Source organism: Aspergillus brunneoviolaceus (genome assembly GCF_003184695.1).
Source record: "Aspergillus brunneoviolaceus CBS 621.78 unplaced genomic scaffold BO95scaffold_9, whole genome shotgun sequence".
In the NCBI taxonomy this organism is placed as follows: Eukaryota; Fungi; Ascomycota; class Eurotiomycetes; order Eurotiales; family Aspergillaceae; genus Aspergillus; species Aspergillus brunneoviolaceus.
In genome coordinates, this window is record NW_020290739.1 from 209,069 (window position 1) to 225,388 (window position 16,320).

General features: G+C 52.0%; 8 protein-coding genes across 8 annotated transcripts; 4 read left to right on the forward strand and 4 right to left on the reverse strand.

Moving 5' to 3' along the window:
* Positions 1 to 120: 120 nt before the first annotated feature.
* On the reverse strand, positions 121 to 4,068 carry BO95DRAFT_511523 (putative nuclear pore complex subunit Nup85). Its single transcript, XM_025591443.1, has 3 exons — positions 1,406 to 4,068; positions 853 to 1,354; positions 121 to 788 (listed from the first exon to the last, which is right to left on the reverse strand). The coding sequence occupies exons 1-3, from the start codon at positions 3,815 to 3,817 to the stop codon at positions 307 to 309; spliced, it is 3,396 nt and encodes a 1,131-aa protein (XP_025445976.1). The 5' UTR covers positions 3,818 to 4,068; the 3' UTR covers positions 121 to 306.
* Positions 4,069 to 4,228: 160 nt separating this feature from the next.
* BO95DRAFT_439382 (uncharacterized protein) lies at positions 4,229 to 5,372 on the forward strand. Its single transcript, XM_025585722.1, has one exon. It carries the CDS (start codon positions 4,490 to 4,492, stop codon positions 5,174 to 5,176), a length of 687 nt encoding a protein of 228 aa, XP_025445977.1. The 5' UTR covers positions 4,229 to 4,489; the 3' UTR covers positions 5,177 to 5,372.
* A 90-nt stretch (positions 5,373 to 5,462) lies between these two features.
* Positions 5,463 to 7,139, forward strand: BO95DRAFT_439383 (uncharacterized protein). The gene has a single exon (XM_025585723.1). The coding sequence runs from the start codon at positions 5,585 to 5,587 to the stop codon at positions 6,794 to 6,796; it is 1,212 nt and encodes a 403-aa protein (XP_025445978.1). The 5' UTR covers positions 5,463 to 5,584; the 3' UTR covers positions 6,797 to 7,139.
* A 14-nt stretch (positions 7,140 to 7,153) lies between these two features.
* On the reverse strand, positions 7,154 to 8,540 carry BO95DRAFT_479397 (NAD(P)-dependent alcohol dehydrogenase). The gene has a single exon (XM_025590103.1). The coding sequence runs from the start codon at positions 8,325 to 8,327 to the stop codon at positions 7,197 to 7,199; it is 1,131 nt and encodes a 376-aa protein (XP_025445979.1). The 5' UTR covers positions 8,328 to 8,540; the 3' UTR covers positions 7,154 to 7,196.
* Positions 8,541 to 8,984: 444 nt separating this feature from the next.
* Positions 8,985 to 11,169, reverse strand: BO95DRAFT_471021 (indoleamine 2,3-dioxygenase family protein). Its single transcript, XM_025589558.1, has 5 exons — positions 10,429 to 11,169; positions 10,063 to 10,373; positions 9,839 to 9,999; positions 9,475 to 9,777; positions 8,985 to 9,393 (listed from the first exon to the last, which is right to left on the reverse strand). Exons 1-5 carry the CDS (start codon positions 10,917 to 10,919, stop codon positions 9,166 to 9,168), a joined length of 1,494 nt encoding a protein of 497 aa, XP_025445980.1. The 5' UTR covers positions 10,920 to 11,169; the 3' UTR covers positions 8,985 to 9,165.
* A 1,260-nt stretch (positions 11,170 to 12,429) lies between these two features.
* On the reverse strand, positions 12,430 to 12,759 carry BO95DRAFT_322066 (protein PET117; the record flags this gene model as incomplete). Its single annotated transcript, XM_025581812.1, has 2 exons — positions 12,430 to 12,597; positions 12,664 to 12,759. Coding segments are annotated over 2 exons (264 nt in total), but the record flags the coding sequence as incomplete, so codon positions are not given.
* Positions 12,760 to 12,918: 159 nt separating this feature from the next.
* On the forward strand, positions 12,919 to 13,933 carry BO95DRAFT_511529 (uncharacterized protein; the record flags this gene model as incomplete). Its single annotated transcript, XM_025591444.1, has 6 exons — positions 12,919 to 13,050; positions 13,110 to 13,148; positions 13,204 to 13,237; positions 13,301 to 13,309; positions 13,368 to 13,468; positions 13,559 to 13,933. 6 exons carry the CDS (start codon positions 12,919 to 12,921, stop codon positions 13,730 to 13,732), a joined length of 489 nt encoding a protein of 162 aa, XP_025445982.1. The 3' UTR covers positions 13,733 to 13,933.
* A 264-nt stretch (positions 13,934 to 14,197) lies between these two features.
* On the forward strand, positions 14,198 to 15,895 carry BO95DRAFT_471024 (triglyceride lipase; the record flags this gene model as incomplete). Its single annotated transcript, XM_025589559.1, has 10 exons — positions 14,198 to 14,307; positions 14,408 to 14,488; positions 14,575 to 14,815; positions 14,878 to 14,888; positions 15,006 to 15,095; positions 15,143 to 15,181; positions 15,239 to 15,368; positions 15,417 to 15,653; positions 15,749 to 15,783; positions 15,870 to 15,895. Exons 1-10 carry the CDS (start codon positions 14,250 to 14,252, stop codon positions 15,893 to 15,895), a joined length of 948 nt encoding a protein of 315 aa, XP_025445983.1. The 5' UTR covers positions 14,198 to 14,249.
* Positions 15,896 to 16,320: the final 425 nt, after the last annotated feature.

A 16,320-nucleotide genomic window follows, 5' to 3' on the forward strand; every position in this document is an offset into this window, starting at 1 on the left:
TGCGTGACGACGTATTTATTATGGATTGGATGTAAACGAATTTTGGTAGGAACTCCTGAAACCGGGCCCCATGATGCATAAATGTTACAAAGGCCAAGAGTAAGGGACTGTTCCGGATGTCTCTAATACTGCCCGTCATGGCCTTTCTCCTTATTCCCGCGAAGACAAATAAAGCAGGCGGCAAAGGTACTGCCCCAATCGTTAAATAAGATCGAACCAGATCAGACATAAAAAAGATATACAAATACATTTCCTTTCGAGGTGCCTATCTCATCAATCCCCTTCCTTTTCCTACTGATCACTCAACTAAATCGACCCGAGTCCCCCGAAACTCACGCCTCGGGCCAATCCCAGCCGCAGAACCCGCATGATATCCTCACCCGTGACATCATCCGGTAGGCCAGCACGCCAATCCCAGCCTCGGTCGTGAGATGCAGCAGCGCCTTTCTCTGCGTTCAACCGGGGCACAAGCACACCCGAGCTACCGGCTGAGCCGGAGCCTGAGAGCGTGCGTGCTGATCCGACCATCTCGCTACCAATGAAGGAGAAGGTGCTGGAAGCATTGAGAGCGGAGACGGACTTTTTCAGCATGGCGCGCGGCGATGGAGGCAGGATGTAAGAGTCGGTTGATGAGGATGCATTTGCGTTCTTAGAGGATTGATATTCAATCAAGGTGGAGCGGAAACATTCTTCGCACTGGGCGTAAACGCGAGGAGTGACAGTTTGGAGGTCCTCGATTGCGGAGAGAATGGTGAATTGCTGAGAGACTGAGAGGATGGGGGTTGGTTCTGAAGCCGGTCAGAGTCTACACAAAGTCTACAGCAACACGATTGTAAAATGGAAAGAACTCACGGTCAACAAACGGGAGGACCTCGCCCAATAGCGTCAAGAGGCCATCGACTTGGACGGCGGAGTCACGGTCTGGATCGTACAGGCCGCCATAGATACTGTCTGCGGCGCTGCTGATGACTGCCACAAGAGCCTGGGCTGCCGCACGCCGTCTAGCAAGAGGCTTGTAACGAGGTTGTTGACCTTCTTTCAGGTTCACGGCCTCGTCGCGGATTTCGTAGTAGCGGCGTAAAGTTGCGTATCCAGAAAAGTAGTATTGCAGGATACTGGCTGCATCTTCGTCGGATCCTGCAATGGCAGCCAGACAACGACCAGGGTCTCGAATCAAAGACTCGAGCTGCTCGTCAAGGTCATTCGACGCAGGATAAGCGCGAGACTGCACAAGAGTGTATGAAATAAGCAGGTCAACCACGGATTTGACCTTACGGCGATTATGTGCGCGCGCATAGCACAGGAGAGCGAGACCGTAGTCCTCTGAATCAGCAACGGTAGCATCACCGAAACGCTGGTCGAATTAGCAGCTGGTTGATGAAACGGATAAGATAGGAGAACTAACCTCTGAAACCTTCCGCCCTTCATTGTCAAGATCAAGCTCGGAACAAAGCATAACCACCTTATCAACTTCCTCCGCCGTGTTGAGCGGCAATCTTTCCAGCAGTTCCGAAACACTCTTTTGCAACTTTCCCCTGTCGTCCAAGCGACTCAGAACCTCGAGAGCTACCTCCCAACCGTTGCGAGTACCATCTTGGCATTCAATTGACTGTCGTTCAAAAAGGCCAGATGCATAGGCACTGATTACATCGTTCTTGTTCACACGAGGGCCGGTCGTTTCAGTGCCTTGGCCTTGACCATACGACAAAACCATCAGATCGTCCTCGCTCAAGCCAGGTATAGATTTCGATTTGGTGACTCTAGGATTCAGCCAGTCCCCAATAGACGCGACCTCGACTACGGCACATGAAACACACAGTGACCATGTCTGAAGCAGCTCAATCACACCTTCCACGTTGCCCTCGAAGACAGAAGCCAGCCCAACTTCGAGACTGCTAAGTGAATTGACGCGGAAACTAGCATCATCGCCTTCCGCGCTTGTGGCGTGACCAAAAGCTAGATCGAGTCGACGCAAATAGGAATCTTGCGCACTGGTAGGAGACGTGTTCCTTGCTGGGCGAGAGAATAAAGGGTTGAGGCTGGTGGGCGGAAGGTCACTAGGGACCTCGTCATCATCGTCACCACCCCACCACACGGTCATGCAGATGGTGGCTTCGAGCCAGTCTTGTGAGTTCTCCATGATAGCATCTTCGTCACCGAGCAGAATACGATACATGGACCGAAGATTTTGATAGATCGCCCAGGGTACTTTGCTTTCAGCCATGCGTGCGGATTGGGTGAAGGAAATCGTTTGCGCGGGAGCAGCCGCCTTCAGCCCAAAGTTGACAGCTTGGAAGCGGTTTTCTTGAACAGGGGGTTCTGGCGACGCCTTGTCCTCGCCTTCAGCGAAATCCTCCAGGTCTGTTACTGCCGCCAAAACCCGTCTTCTGAACAAAGCCCATTCGGTACCCTTGACATCCCAATCATCGCGCGAGACACCAGGACATGACTCGAGGATTTGAAGAGCCTTGTTGACGCATCGCTGAATATTCTGCAGCTGTGTTCCGCGATATCCCGCCTGTGGTAGGCCATCTTCTAACGCTGATCTTGCGTAGTTGAAATCGGCAGATCGCAAAAGTTCAACGGCTGTCGAGAGGCTACCCCGAAGAACAGCAGCATTGAGCAAGTCCCAGAAGCTTGATGATGCAGTAGGATTGGGTTCAAACGCCTTCAAGACTTGCAACTCCGACGCAGGAGGGATGTGGTTGGCATCGAGCCAGTCAATGAGAAGTCTGGGGATAGGTGTCGGTGATGTTGTGCGAGGACCACCCAGTAATAGATTGCGCGTTGCGAAGGGGTTTACCTGGCCGGGTCGATCAAATGGCCGAGGGGGGTGATGCAGCTGTAGAAGGAGTGAAGCCAAGAAACTTGCTTTGGCGATATTTGAAGCTTGCTCACCCGGCCCAATGCCGTCTGACTCTTGGTAGGGACCATTCTGTCCTGTAGCTATCTTCCACACATTTGCAAGTCGACTGCAAACATCCGAGAGGGCCGCGCGGAAGTCCGTGCCATTATTGTCGGCTTTCTTGACTTCGTCATACATGCGGCAAAGCTCGTCCTCCGTGCTCATAACAAAGTCACTCGACTCATCCACCGTAGTCAGCCGCGAGCAAGCTAAGTTGCGAACTATAGATGGCATTGCCGAGTCTTTCTTCGGTGACAACTTTCCCTTGCGCAGAGGCGCTTGACCCGCCCAACGCTCATCGAGCTTCGGACGCTTGGCGCTGCCTGGGTTTGAGTAGATAGACTTGCGATGACCAAGCGAGACAGGCTGCGGAGCGATGGAGTCTCCGAGCTGAGAATCCAAGAAGCTGAAGCGGCCCCCAGCGTTCTTGTTCGCCTTACCCACACCCAGGCTGCTTCCCGTCTTGTCCACTACCTCATCCTCTGTCTCAGTCAGGATATCGTCTCCCTCTGCATCCATCTGGGAATCCGCAAAGCCATTGGATTGCCCAAAGCGTGTGGATTCGTCAAAGCGAGAGCCATTTGTGATGCTAAACAGGGACTGCGACGCTGCAGAGGATTTCGTTGCGGTTGTTGTCGTTTTCTTGGGTAGGGGTGGCAGGTAATCATTTGACATAATAGATGAGCCGAAGATGCTATCATTGTCATTGAGGTTCATGTGGCCCGACTTCGTGAAGAGGGAGCCGGAGCTCATGCGAGAGCTCCCAAAATCGGAAGGCCCGCCATGCGCCGCAAAGGAGTTGGATGCGGATGGTGGAGCCCCAGCCGGGGTGCTGGATAAACCGTCGAAAGGATCGCGGGATTTACCAGGCGTAGACGGCGGGCTAGACTGGAGGTGGAAATTCCAAGACATTGTGTGCTGATGGGGTGCGAGGACAGGGTCTTTAGGAAACGGTTACTGGGCGGGTGGATAGCGGAATTCACAGGAAAAATAGTTGTTAGAAAAGAGGTTATGATTTAATGGCCCCGATGCGGGGGTTATAGGCCGGCGAAGACGATGAACGATGGGCAAGAATGGATTAGAAGACGCGCAACAAGAGGTGGAGCGATTGTCAAGGCGCAACCAGCAAAATGGCGCCAAAGGAAACACTGAACATCGCCGACTTGCATGTTTCTTGCTCGTCGCTGGAGATGGAGCGAGACGCGCCGACCAAAGCGGTGAGGCCAAAAGTGACCGTCATGTGATAAGTCTGCCTCGGGTGTCATCCACTCCAAGTCTATTCCCGAAATGGATGGCTCGTATTCGGCCATGACGATCTTCTATCTTCAAGGCTGTGAAGAACAGCCGTGTCCCAGTCTTCGAATCTGGATCCAATCAACTGTTCCAATAGCATGTCTGAAATGCACAGCCCAGACCCTGAGCATCCCACCTTGTCAGACCAACTAAGGGAGAGAGACCCTGAGATGCTTTCCATCATTGGCGCGTGGTGGAAACTCACGCCCATCAAGTATAAAGAGCCCATTTTCCGGTTGCCCTCTGGAAATATAATCTTTCGAGCTATGAGTTTCCCGGTATCACACCATCATGGCTTCTAATGCACCCTCGTTTCACTCTGATGCGTCCACCGAGTTTGACCCTGGCTCGGTGGACGCTAAGCTACCAAGTGATGATACTATCACCCGTCGCTACAAGATCTCCAATACAGCATGGCGGCACCATTACAACGTAAAACTTGCAGATGATCAACAAATATACAGGGTGCGCGTGTCCGAGTTTCGACCAAAGAAGCCAGACCTCACCTTCCATGCTGGGATGGATGACTCCGGTCCGATCGTGGCAGTCGCCAAGTTCCAACATTTTTCACGAGGTATTCACATTGGCCTAGGAGATCCTCAATCCCCAAGCGAGATGGTGTGGGAGGATCTTACCGGCCAAAGCAAAAGCCACAGCAAATATCGCTGGGAGATGGAGGTCCCCACGAGCAATGGGCCACAGAGGCAGTCTTTCCTGTGGAAGCGGACACATCATGTCGGCCTCGAGGGTCACACTTGGACACGGCTCAGCAATCGCAACTATAAATTAGTTGACGAGCAAAGCGGCAACATTCTGGCGATGTTCATGAGCAATGTGGCTTCGTACAAGGAAAGTGGCATGCTCCAGCTCTACGTGGATCATGGGCAACAATTCGATCTTATGGTCCTTGCGACAGTCCTTTCCTTGTATGAGAAAGCGAGACGACGGCGACAGAACAGCTCTACCACTGGAGCATGAGTTGACTGTGGTTGTGGGGACTGGTCGGTCCCTGTGGGGGGGTGCAAGGGGCTATCCTAGGCTATCTCTTTAAACACACACTCTGAGATTTTGTGATCTTTTTTGAGATATCTTCGCTCTGGGGAATTGCTACCATCTCAATGTGATATCCATGAAATTGTACAGAAATTGTAGCTAGTTGGGAAATTGAATGGACTGTTCACTGGTAAACTTGCGGTTGATGACATAATGTGGTACAAAATGGCTTCTCCAGCGGGGCTTGACAAGAAATGCTTTCCCGACGGCGTGAAACTTGGACTTTTCAGATGAGAGACCGATGCAATACTTAGTCAAGTCTGCACTCACTCAGGCACTCTCACCCTATGACTTATTCTTGAACTCTTCAGGAGTCAGGCGTGGCCAAAGGAAATGGCACTCCGACGCCCTCATCGCAAGTCACGACACGGCTGCCTCGAATGTAAGCAAAGACGAGTGAAATGCGACGAGCTGCGGCCGGTCTGCTCGAACTGCTCAAAACGCATGTCGTCTTGCAGGTATGACTCTGCGACTTCATTACTCTGGACCAACGATGAGTTGCGGCCTCGCCCTCGGCCGAACAAGTCAGGCTCTGAAGGGCCGCGGGAGTCCGAATCCACCTTTTCAACGACCGCCAATTCGCTCCGCATTCTGGGGAAATTGAACGGCGACGACGAGCCGCAATCAGTCGCGCGTCTCAACCTGAGCGACCTGGAGTTGATGATGCACTGGTGCAACTCAACCTACAAAGCACTTTCCCGGCACGGGATAACAGATGCTATCTGGCAGGCCCGTGTTCCTGAGGAGGCTTTATCCCACCCCTTTCTCATGCACGGCTTGTTGGCCCTGTCGGCGATCCACTTAGCGCGGACGAGAGATGAAGTCAAGCGCGCGGCCTACGTGAGCGTTGCCGTAGCGCATGAGAACCAGGCTCTGGCCTTCTTCCGCGAGCAGTTGAGCGACATCAACGCATCGAATGCCAAAGCCATGTTCGCTTTTGCTAGCGTTGTCGTGGTCTACACTTTTGGCTTTCTTCACCCCTCACATGCCCCCGGAACGGACGATCCGTGGGCGTGCATCAATGGCATCCTGCAGGTATTTACATTGACGCGCGGCGTACAACAGATTCTGAACGAGGCTACGTCGACTATACGAGATAGTGACTGGGGGGCTCTCTTTCAGCTGGATGACTACGATGATGTGCTTCCCGATGATGAGCGGTCCGCTTTGGACCGACTGCACGAGGTGAACCACGTCTGCAAAGGCCAGGATCCGGCTCATGACTCGACCACCTACGAGCATGCAATTGAGAATCTGGCAGACCTGATGGCGGCGGCTCATCAAGGTGTGACCTCTGTAAGGCAGGCCTGCCGGTGGGCGATTAGGCTCAAGGCCGAATTCGTACAGCTGCTTCAGGAACATCAGCCACTGGCGCTTATCATTGTGGCCTATTACTGCGCAATCCTTCATCGGCTTCGGGATATATGGTTTGTGGATGATTGGGGTATCAGGGTTCTCAAGGCTATATGGCAGATTTTGGATGACCAATGGCGACCGTTGCTCGATCTACCCATGGTAGGGACCTTTGGGGATAATTCCCACTGAGCGATCGCCTAGCGAGCAACTTAGCAATTGGCATGAGCGAATCGCCAGAGCCTTGGATATTTAAATCTCTCTTCTACCTCTCAGGGCGTCGTCGAATCTAGTTGGTGTGAGTACAATAGTAGTGATCTCCAATCGACAAATGGAACCTCACAAGGATCGGTCGAACCCCACGGGTACACTGTACCCACGGAAGTGCTACTAGAGGCCCAATCTTTGGATAGGGACGAGTGTGACATTTCAATCAATAATGAACCTTGATGCCCAGAGAGACGAAGCGATCTTCGCCAAAATCAGTTCTTTGCTGCCTATATCTCGGTTACTTCGTTTAGCTCGTATTCATATCCACATTGGGTAATAGCCCTGGTCTACTACTAAAGTACTGTCCTGTCCATCTATACCTCTACAATTTACTATCCGGCTCTCCATTTTCCAACACATACCTGTACCTCGCTCTCCCGGCATCCATATCTCTCAACGCGACGTTCACCTCTTTCATCGGCCGCTTCTCAATCCAAGGCAACACGTTCTTCTGCGCCGCCAACTCCAGCATGGCCCGGATATCCTCGCGCGAACCGATATTCGACCCGGCCAGCTTGATGCCCTTCTGAATGAACGACCAAGCCGGCAACTGGGGCAGAGGTTTCTCGGGGGCACCTACTTGGACGAACGTGCCCCCGACCCGCAGCAGCCTCAGATATCGCGCCAGCGGCATGTCATCCCCGTCCACCGTACAGATAATCAAGTCCAGGGTCCTCTCGTACTTCTTCGCCCAGCCCTCCTCCTCGCCCGTGGCGATGAACGCATCCGCGCCGAGCCCCTCGACCGCATCCTGCCTCTTGGCCGAGGACCGCGAGATGGCGACCACCCGCTCACAGCCCAGGGCCTTCGCAAACAGCACCCCCAGGTGGCCCAGCCCACCGATGCCCACGACGCCGACGTGCTTCCCCGCGCCCGCGCCGTACTTCCTCAGCGGCGTGAAGACGGTCGCCCCCGCGCAGAGCAGCGGCGCCGCATGCGCCGAGGACAACTCCTCGGGGATCCGGAACACGAACTGGGCCGGCCCGCGCCAGGTGCGCGCGAACCCGCCCATGGTCTTGACGGCGGTCTTCTGCTGGAAGGTCGTCGAGTCCCAGAAGCGGTCGTTGTAGGTGCCGGTGATGCGCGGGCAATAGTTCTCCTGGTTCGTGCTGCAGGCGTCGCAGTCGGCGCGCAGGCACGCCAGGATCTGCGCGCCGACGGCCACGCGGTCGCCGATCTGGAAGGCCGAGTATGGCGGCGGGAGGGAGGGCACCGAGGCCCCGAGGCGCGTGATGGTGCCGACAATCTCGTGGCCCACGACGCAGGGGTAGTCGGACGGTCCCCAGCCCGAGCGGAGGGTGTGCACGTCCGTGCCGCAGATCCCGCAGTGGGTGACTTGGATTTCGAGGTCGGTGGGGTCGAAGGGTTTGGCTGTGAAGGTGGTGAAGGTGAGGGGCTCGGTGGGCGAATGCGAGACCCAGCCGTGGAATTGGTCGTCGGGTTGCGGCGGCATCTCGAGAGGGATTGGGTCGGAGACGCGGGGTTTACTTGGGGGAATTGGGGAGGGGGGTTCTGTGCGGAAAATAAAAGAGAATTCAAACACGATGAACAGCACCGTAGTCTTCTTCTTTTGAATTGCTTTAAGAGGAGGGAACGTTCAATCACATACCGCGCAAGGATGAATTGCGGAGATGAAGCGGATTCTCGATGGGGCAAAAGAGCGGAGGGGCCGAGAATGCCGAGGTTCATCCCACCCCCACTCTCTGATGCGACAACTCGACCATCGAGTCTGATATTGCAAGCCTCACAATATACAGTCTGCGTTCCTAGTCTGTCTTTCTGGGTTGCTATACCAGCAGCATCGCTGACTCAAGAGCCATACAATAATGCTCAGGTCAATTGCTACTCCTCATGACGATTACGCTACGTCCCCCGCCGTACGCCGTATATAATGATGCAATAAACCCTCAAAGCACATTGACGACCATGCGGCCTGAAGGTGAAAGAGATAAGGCATGTTTTTCTCTTTGTGTCTGGAGGTTATCAAAGTTAAAAGCTATCTTTCAGCTGCTGCATGATGCGTAGGAGGAGATACAGTATCTCGAAATGAGACTGCTACTCATCAAACCTGGAATGTATTGCGATAGGTCCATATCCTTATGATAGCTGCCGTTCAAATCAATCTCTTCGGATTCAATTTGAAATGAAGTCTCTCGCTATCTGTCTCTCGTACTAATCCTGAACCAGGGACTCCAGTACTAAGCTCAGAACCAACGTGGAGACTATCTACAGTTTGGAAGTGGTAAAAATATGAATCCAAGGGTATAACAACCGATCCTACCACCTTCTCTTCAAACCCCCCTCTCCTTACACCATTTCTCCACCTCCTTGGCCAACTTTTCTCTCTGATCCCTCACCATTCCCATCATCGGCTCGACCTGCTTCATATATGCCTCGGCAGCATACCCGGTTTGACCATCCGGCCCGACAGCCAAATGTCCTTCCTTCTGCGGCGCAAGGTAAGTATCATAGATCGAGATCATCAGGTCCATCACCGCGGATAACTGGTTGGGAAGCCACTACATATCGACCCAGAAGCGTGTTTAGTATATATCTCATGGGGCGAAAGACTGCCCTCAAGGGCGGGAAGAATAACTTACCGTGACGATAGGACTACCACCGGTAGCGGTAGGGTGTGGGGTGCGGCGGATGATATACTCTCGGGCAAAAAGCCAGTGTCTCCATCGGAAGCTCCGAACGTGGTTCAGAGTTTTAAGGAAGAGGATTGCGGTCTCGGTGTCCTGGACGGCGAAGTTGCGAGTGCCGACTTCTTCGGATTTGGAATTCATGTAAGCGAGGAATTCACGGTGGGGTAGGGGGCGGTAGGCACGGAACTCGTGCAGGATCTTGGTGAGCGGGGTGGAGGGCATGGGGATCTGGCAGAGGTGGTCGAGAAGAGGGATCTGTTTGTTGTGGATGGTCAGATTGGCGTCTAGAAGGGGTAGTCTTGAGACGAAATCTTACCATGCTGTCGTTCGCACCGCTCTCGCCGCGGAAGAATAGGGGCTGGTTGTCAAGAACTCCGTCGTAGATGACACCGTTTGGGAACATGGATTGAGAGGTGATTCCGAAGATGAAGACACGGAACGAGAGGTAGTCCTGGGGCTTGGAGTTGGCCCACATGTCTAAATGCGGATTGTTGGTGAGGAGGAGTCTTTGAGCAACAGGAGGGAATGGGGAACGCTTACCTTCCATCGAGGCTTCGATCTTCTCCATGGAAGCTAGGATCTCTCTAAATCCGTCGTTGACCACCGAACGATCACCCTGCTCGACGTTGTCGACCACCTTGAGTGCTCCGCTGATAAGGCCATTGGATTCTTTCACCATGTCCACGTGGGTTAAGATAAAGCCAGCTTCGGAGCTCTTGGGGTCCAGACCCTTCTCGAAGGCGCGGACAAGACGCAAGTTTGGATAGTCCAGACCTTTAGAGGGGTCTGCGAGGGTGTAGTTAAATAGTGAGTATGCAGCAGCATAGGACATGAAAGGAGGAATGTTGAGGCTGGCATCAAATTAGTATAGACGGTCAAAGCTCAGTAGATTAAGCGTCGACTCACATCTTGGCGCAATGATACATTGGACGAGCCACAGATTTGGGCAGAATATCCCGTCCGAGTCCATAACCCTGGTCGGGGTTATTACACCAGTTCTCCCAGCATGGCTCAAGAAGATACGACGAGGCGAGGAAAGAATAGTCACGGAATGCAGCGGTGATCATGTAGAGATCCGGTGCACCATCAGGCGTGACCAGCTTATCGATCTGCTCGGTCAGATCAGGAAGCTCGGCCAGAACAGCCGGGCCTAGCTCATATGTCGCAAGGAGACCTGGAGTACCATCCTCCTTAACAACAGGGAGACGCTCAAGCAGTGACATCAAAGGCTGGAAGACAGATGAGAGCTTGATGGGAGAGATAAGAAAGGGCAGGAAGCCGGTAGAGGTGGTGATAGTGAAGGGGTCCAAGGACCGAGGAAGGGTGGAAGGATCATCATGGATATGAGGGAAGCGATCCAAGGTACTGTTCGGGAGGGGAACCCTAGATGGAGACATGGTGAAGTTATCTATAGATAAGGGAATGAATAGAGGTATGATGGGATGCTGCGAGGCGGTGAGAGGGTGCGAGAAGATACGAGAGAGTCTAAGGTCTCGAGTAAAAGGATGAAGAGGAGAGAGCAGAAGAGACAGAAAAGGAAGAAGGAGAAGAATAGGAGGCAGCCAGGTGAATGTGGAATAGGGAACCAAGTAAATGAGCAAGAAGAAAACACAGAAAGTTAAAACCTTGCTCTTTAGCTAGTGAACTCGGAGTTCTTGTGCCTGGGAATTGGGCGGGATTGCAGGCGATTCTTATAATGCTTTGAGGCCGGTATCAATTCCGGCCTCGACAGCGCCAGTACGAAACAGGTAGGGAAACTGCGTGGAGACCTTAGTCTCAATCACAATAACAAGGTAGCACTAGATATGGGCATCTGAGAAGTATTATATGACAATTTGTACGAGTCTCTATGCCTATTTACTTTCCCCTGGGTCAATACATCAGTGAAGACGCCTGCTCGACGACTCTATACAAACTCTTGGCAGATAAGGGCACGCAGGGATCACGAGGACAGACTATTCCTTTTCCAGCATTGTATACCAATGTGTTCAGCTGTCTATCCTCAGCTGTGGCTGGTGCGGGAGAACTGATACATTGCTACTGACTGTTTCTAGCATATATTTGACTGTATCCTACACAATCTTCGCTCCAATTTGCCGGTTTGAAGGACGTGGAGTCCCAAACTCACAATCACCTACATCATGACCTTGACTATACTTCACCAATTGCCAAGGCTTCAGTCATGGGGTCCTCGCCGCCATTGGTCACATCAGCCGGATTTGGGCAGATTAGCCTTTCGTAGTTGCATGAGGCCGGAATTGAGCCGGCCTCCGGTTGTAGCCGGCCTTCTTTATATCAGCGGCCTATCTTTCGATTCATGGGGCATCTCGGAAGAACCACCAACCCGAGCAAAAATGGGTTCAATTTCTTCAAAGAACTGATAAGGACTAACTTATAGTTCGTGCTTCAACATATCATTCCTCTTCGTAATATATTGTCGTCTCGCAAACATTACCACACAGCCACCCATGCTTTCCGTCTGTCGCATAAGGTCACGGCCCAACGGCCAGGCTGCTCACCACCTACCGCGCCCATATCGATAGTTCTGCTGAGATAGCTTCACGTAGTCGTTTTCATCACTCATTCATGTCCTCCATAGCATTGATGCTATGTGAATCATAATCTAGCAACATGCTAGTTACATAGCAGCGTGAGCTTGCCATTTAGAGTGCCCTCAATTCTACTCATCAGCGTCTGTCTCCGCAAGGATAGGAGTGTATGTTCTTGTCTATTGTACATGGGTATATTTTATAGCCGGGAAGCTGTCATTCTGGTGAGGTTGAAAGCCATGGCTAAGATGTTGGATTAGAGATGATTTCTTCTGTAATTGGCGAAACCATACCAACGCCCGAGCCTTCACGTCACACGCCGTCAACCAGCAGAGGAAGTGTTGCCTCAGGACCCTTGTCCTTGTCCTTGACTTCTTTGCGTTCCGCTCGGTTCGTCTAAGCTTGGTGAGACTTTTTGGAGTTTCCGGTATTCCTCTTCAAGAGCCCTTTGCATCTCGAAGTCAGCCTGTCGTTCCTGTCGAATGCGCTGTTTTTCCATGTCAAGTTCAACCGCCTTGTGCATTGACTAGAGGCCGAGTAATTGAGAAGTTAGCATCTTACTGGGTAAATGGGGGTCAAAGTATTAACGGACCGCCTTCTCTTGTTCTTGTGCCCAGTGCACAAAGTAGACAATTCCAGCTGTGCCTAGGCCTGTGGCGGCCAATGTCAATTTGGAAGCCCGAGACATGTCCGCTGGTAATGTATTGAATATTTAGAAATGTCGCAAAAGAAGAGGTGGCGAAACTCCCGATCAAGAGGCTAAGTCAATCATGATCCCAGTCTCGTGTCGGCGATAATCGACGATGGCGGTGTTTCGTGGCAGAATCCCCGACCGCCCACGGGGGTAATGCGTGGCGTCGGGGAGATCGGACGGCGTATCACAAGCTCCACAACTCCACCTTATCAAGATATCGCCTTCAACTCAAATCGTATCCCTTCAAGCATATTCTCGCGTCCCAGAGGACTTACTTACAAGATGGTGAGCGCTAGGAGGCGAGTCTGTTTTTGAAGGAAAGGCGCTAACGCTGTCCCCGATAGTCCGCTCAGAACTCCGCAGGCATTCAGACCCTCCTCGATGTAGGTCATTCCGACTCTGTTCCTACGAAGAAATACAATTGACATCAGAATTAAGGCCGAGAGAGAGGCCCAGAAGATTGTCCAGCAAGGTAAAGCTCATCTATGCTACTACCGGATACCATGACTGTATGCTGACGTGTCGCATCTTACAGCTAGAGAATGTACTGTCCCGGCCCCTCACCAATGTTACCGGCTCTCTCATTGACACGTTCTATTCAGACCGTACCAAGCGGATAAGAGACGCAAAGGCTGAAGCCCAGAAGGAGATCGAAGAGTATCGCAAGCAGAAGGAGGACGAATTCAAGAAGTTCGAGGCTGAGGTATTTATGGCATTACAGTGGCTCCTCGATCTAGGGGTAGCTCGCAATCACTGTTCAAGAAACGAGCTAACGCTTTCGTGCTTGCTGTAGCACTCGAGCGGGTACAAGAAGGCCGAGGAGGATGCGAACAAAGAGGCAGAAGTCAAGCTCCAGGAGATCAAGGATGCCGGGAACGACAAGGGCAGCAAGGTGGTGGAGGATCTTATCCATGCACTCATCGACGTAAAGCCTGAGGCTTCGGAGAAAATCGTGGTCAAGGCATAGATCTGTTGTTTCCTGCAGCAGCGTGAGGGTTCATCAATTTTGGGTTCTTTATTTCCAGCCTGTGAATATTATTTAGCTGTTTGATCATACAACTGCTCATATGTACGGAGTGCATCCTTTCTAGATTGTCTGCAGCTAGTGGAGGGGTGGGCAATGTCCTTCAGTAATGTGGGGATGCCATGCCTGCTTGGTGCATGCGTGAGACCCCTTACCGTTGAGATCCTTTGCTTTCCATCTGACATTTGTCGAGGGAAAGGGGGTATCAAACAGGATTTATCCCATTAATAAAAGCAAGAGGTTGTTACAAGGAGTATTAACAGCTCTAGGGGATTTTCAGTGCATGTTAATCACTCAAAATATATCTTGAGGTACAGTGCACAGTATGCTCGGGCATATTCATGCCTCAGGCATGGAAAGACCCGAATAGGCATTTGTTGCGTCATAAGTTCCTCCTCGGCGCGAGGCCACCCGTGATGCTGGTTTGTATACTTTCGCTTTTCCTCCCAGATCCATTTGCATGGAGAGCACGCAGGGTATAATACAAAATGAGATCTGCTGTCGCTCAATTGCGCACAGTAAGAAGTCTCTCCCTTTGCCACAAGAGGACTGTCTTCCGGTACAACAATTTGAGGCGCTGTCGCAGCTCACGCGGGTTTCGTTCCTCTACGCATACAGCGTCCGATGTTCTTGATCCACGTTTGGAAGACCTGGGCAAAGTCATCAGAGATGAGTATGCTGCTATCAAAGATCAATATGGTGAGTCGGATGGCATTTAGTAGACCCAATCATGGCAGATCCTTACAGAGTTGTCAGCGTGTGGAAATTGACCTGATATTCACCAGATGCCCCGAAGCACCCTGTCGTGCTTGCGCATGGGCTTCTCGGGTTTGACACGCTTCGCCTTGCCGGCCCTTATCTCCCCGGTGTTCAATACTGGCGTGGGATCGAGGATGCACTATCGATGAAGGGGGTACAGGTCATCACTGCAACAGTACCTCCATCGGCGTCCATTGAAATGCGCGCCGAAGAATTGGCAAAAGACATCGTCGCCGGGGCACGTGGCAAGGAAGTGAATATCATCGCGTAGGCTCTCTATTTTCCAAGATTGACTTTATTTCTTTGATATCAGATCTAATATTGAACAGTCATAGTATGGTAAGCCTGGTCGCCCCAATCACCGTCATCGGAACTCTTTGTTTACATTGCTGTACAGGGGTAGGTAATTTGAATGCATCTAAGCGTCCGTTACGATCATATCCTGATTGACGACGAAGAGGCCTTGATTCACGATATATGATTACACATCTCAGACCAACGGACTTCAAAATCAAATCCTTGACTACTATAGCCACGCCCCATAGAGGTATGTATGAGATAACAAAGTAATCATCTTACTAACTAGCTTGGCAGGCTCTGCAGTCGCAGACTATGTGCTCAAGCAGATTGGCGGTGTGTTAACTCACTGCCCCGGCAGAAGAAGAAGAAGCTGAAACTCATGACTCACAGATGACCGCTTGGCTCAGCTGTACTATGCGCTTGAGAGACTAGGAATAGATACAGGGGCATTCGCTCAACTGACCCGCGACTACATGCAAAACACCTTCAATCCTATTACTCCAGATGTGGAGGATGTTCGGTAGGTGGTCTGCCCTGTGAGTGGTGTCGCGAGACTGAGTTCTTGCAGGTATTTCTCCTATGGAGCATCGATGCAGCCAAGCTTCTGGTCTGTCTTCCGCCTATCGCATCGCCTCTTACAGCAGGTCGAAGGGTACAATGACGGACTTGTCAGCGTTGCGAGCAGCAAGTGGGGAGGAGAAGGGGGCTACAAGGGCACCCTAGAAGGGGTGAGCCACCTGGACCTGATCAACTGGACCAACCGATTAAAATGGTTGGCCGGTGAAATAACGGGCAACAGGTTAAGGTATGTTGAATGAGTTAGCGATGCGAAGATGGACTTCTTCTCTCGCTTTGCCTGTTCTTATGCTCCTGCTGGACATCGGCTGATGCTCTGCGTAGATTCAACGCAATTGCTTTTTATCTTGATATTGCAGGTACGACAAAGAGGCCCTGGCGTCACGCCACACCCAGCCTTGTCGAACCATTGCGGAGAGTCTGACTAATGAGATCATTATTCTAGACATGCTTGCGAGGGAGGGTCTCTGATGATGGCGCGGTGCAGTAACCTCTGTTTGAAATCTTGGTGCCTAGAGTGCATTGGGCTAGTTATTTTTTGTTCTGTGATTTGACAGCATACCTATATTCCCAGCGATACCCCTTGAGGACACTGCTTTAGATTCTAGGTGTGGAATGCGATACTTGTGACGTGCAGTGCCGTCTATGACAGATTGTAGACTCGTGTTCGATTGGCAGAGAGAAGACCAACAAAGGTGGCGGTGCACCCAGTCGGACTGGGCGGAGTGGCTGAGTCCCACCCACTGCACTCGGCTCGGCGCATCCAGACTCGGGCAGCCAGCCAAGCCAGCCCTGTGAGAACAATTACTTACTCGTCGACCCCACGGGAGCAGTTCTGCTTCCCCTGGGCTTAACGTCATATCCTGTAACGTTAAGTGACTGTAGTTCTGCCGAAC

Bases quoted from the DNA above. Each gene is read 5' to 3' on its own strand.
- BO95DRAFT_511523 (XM_025591443.1), bottom strand. From the start codon at position 3,817: ATGTCTTGGAATTTCCACCTCCAGTCTAGCCCGCCGTCTACGCCTGGT. The intron at 1,355-1,405 runs GTTAGTTCTCCT...TAATTCGACCAG, and splicing joins AAGGGCGGAAGGTTTCAGAG to CGTTTCGGTGATGCTACCGT. The intron at 789-852 runs GTGAGTTCTTTC...GACCGGCTTCAG, and splicing joins GGTCCTCCCGTTTGTTGACC to AACCAACCCCCATCCTCTCA.
- BO95DRAFT_439382 (XM_025585722.1), top strand. From the start codon at position 4,490: ATGGCTTCTAATGCACCCTCGTTTCACTCTGATGCGTCCACCGAGTTT.
- BO95DRAFT_439383 (XM_025585723.1), top strand. From the start codon at position 5,585: ATGGCACTCCGACGCCCTCATCGCAAGTCACGACACGGCTGCCTCGAA.
- BO95DRAFT_479397 (XM_025590103.1), bottom strand. From the start codon at position 8,327: ATGCCGCCGCAACCCGACGACCAATTCCACGGCTGGGTCTCGCATTCG.
- BO95DRAFT_471021 (XM_025589558.1), bottom strand. From the start codon at position 10,919: ATGTCTCCATCTAGGGTTCCCCTCCCGAACAGTACCTTGGATCGCTTC. The intron at 10,374-10,428 runs GTGAGTCGACGC...ATTTGATGCCAG, and splicing joins ATGTATCATTGCGCCAAGAT to CCTCAACATTCCTCCTTTCA. The intron at 10,000-10,062 runs GTAAGCGTTCCC...ATCCGCATTTAG, and splicing joins GATCGAAGCCTCGATGGAAG to ACATGTGGGCCAACTCCAAG.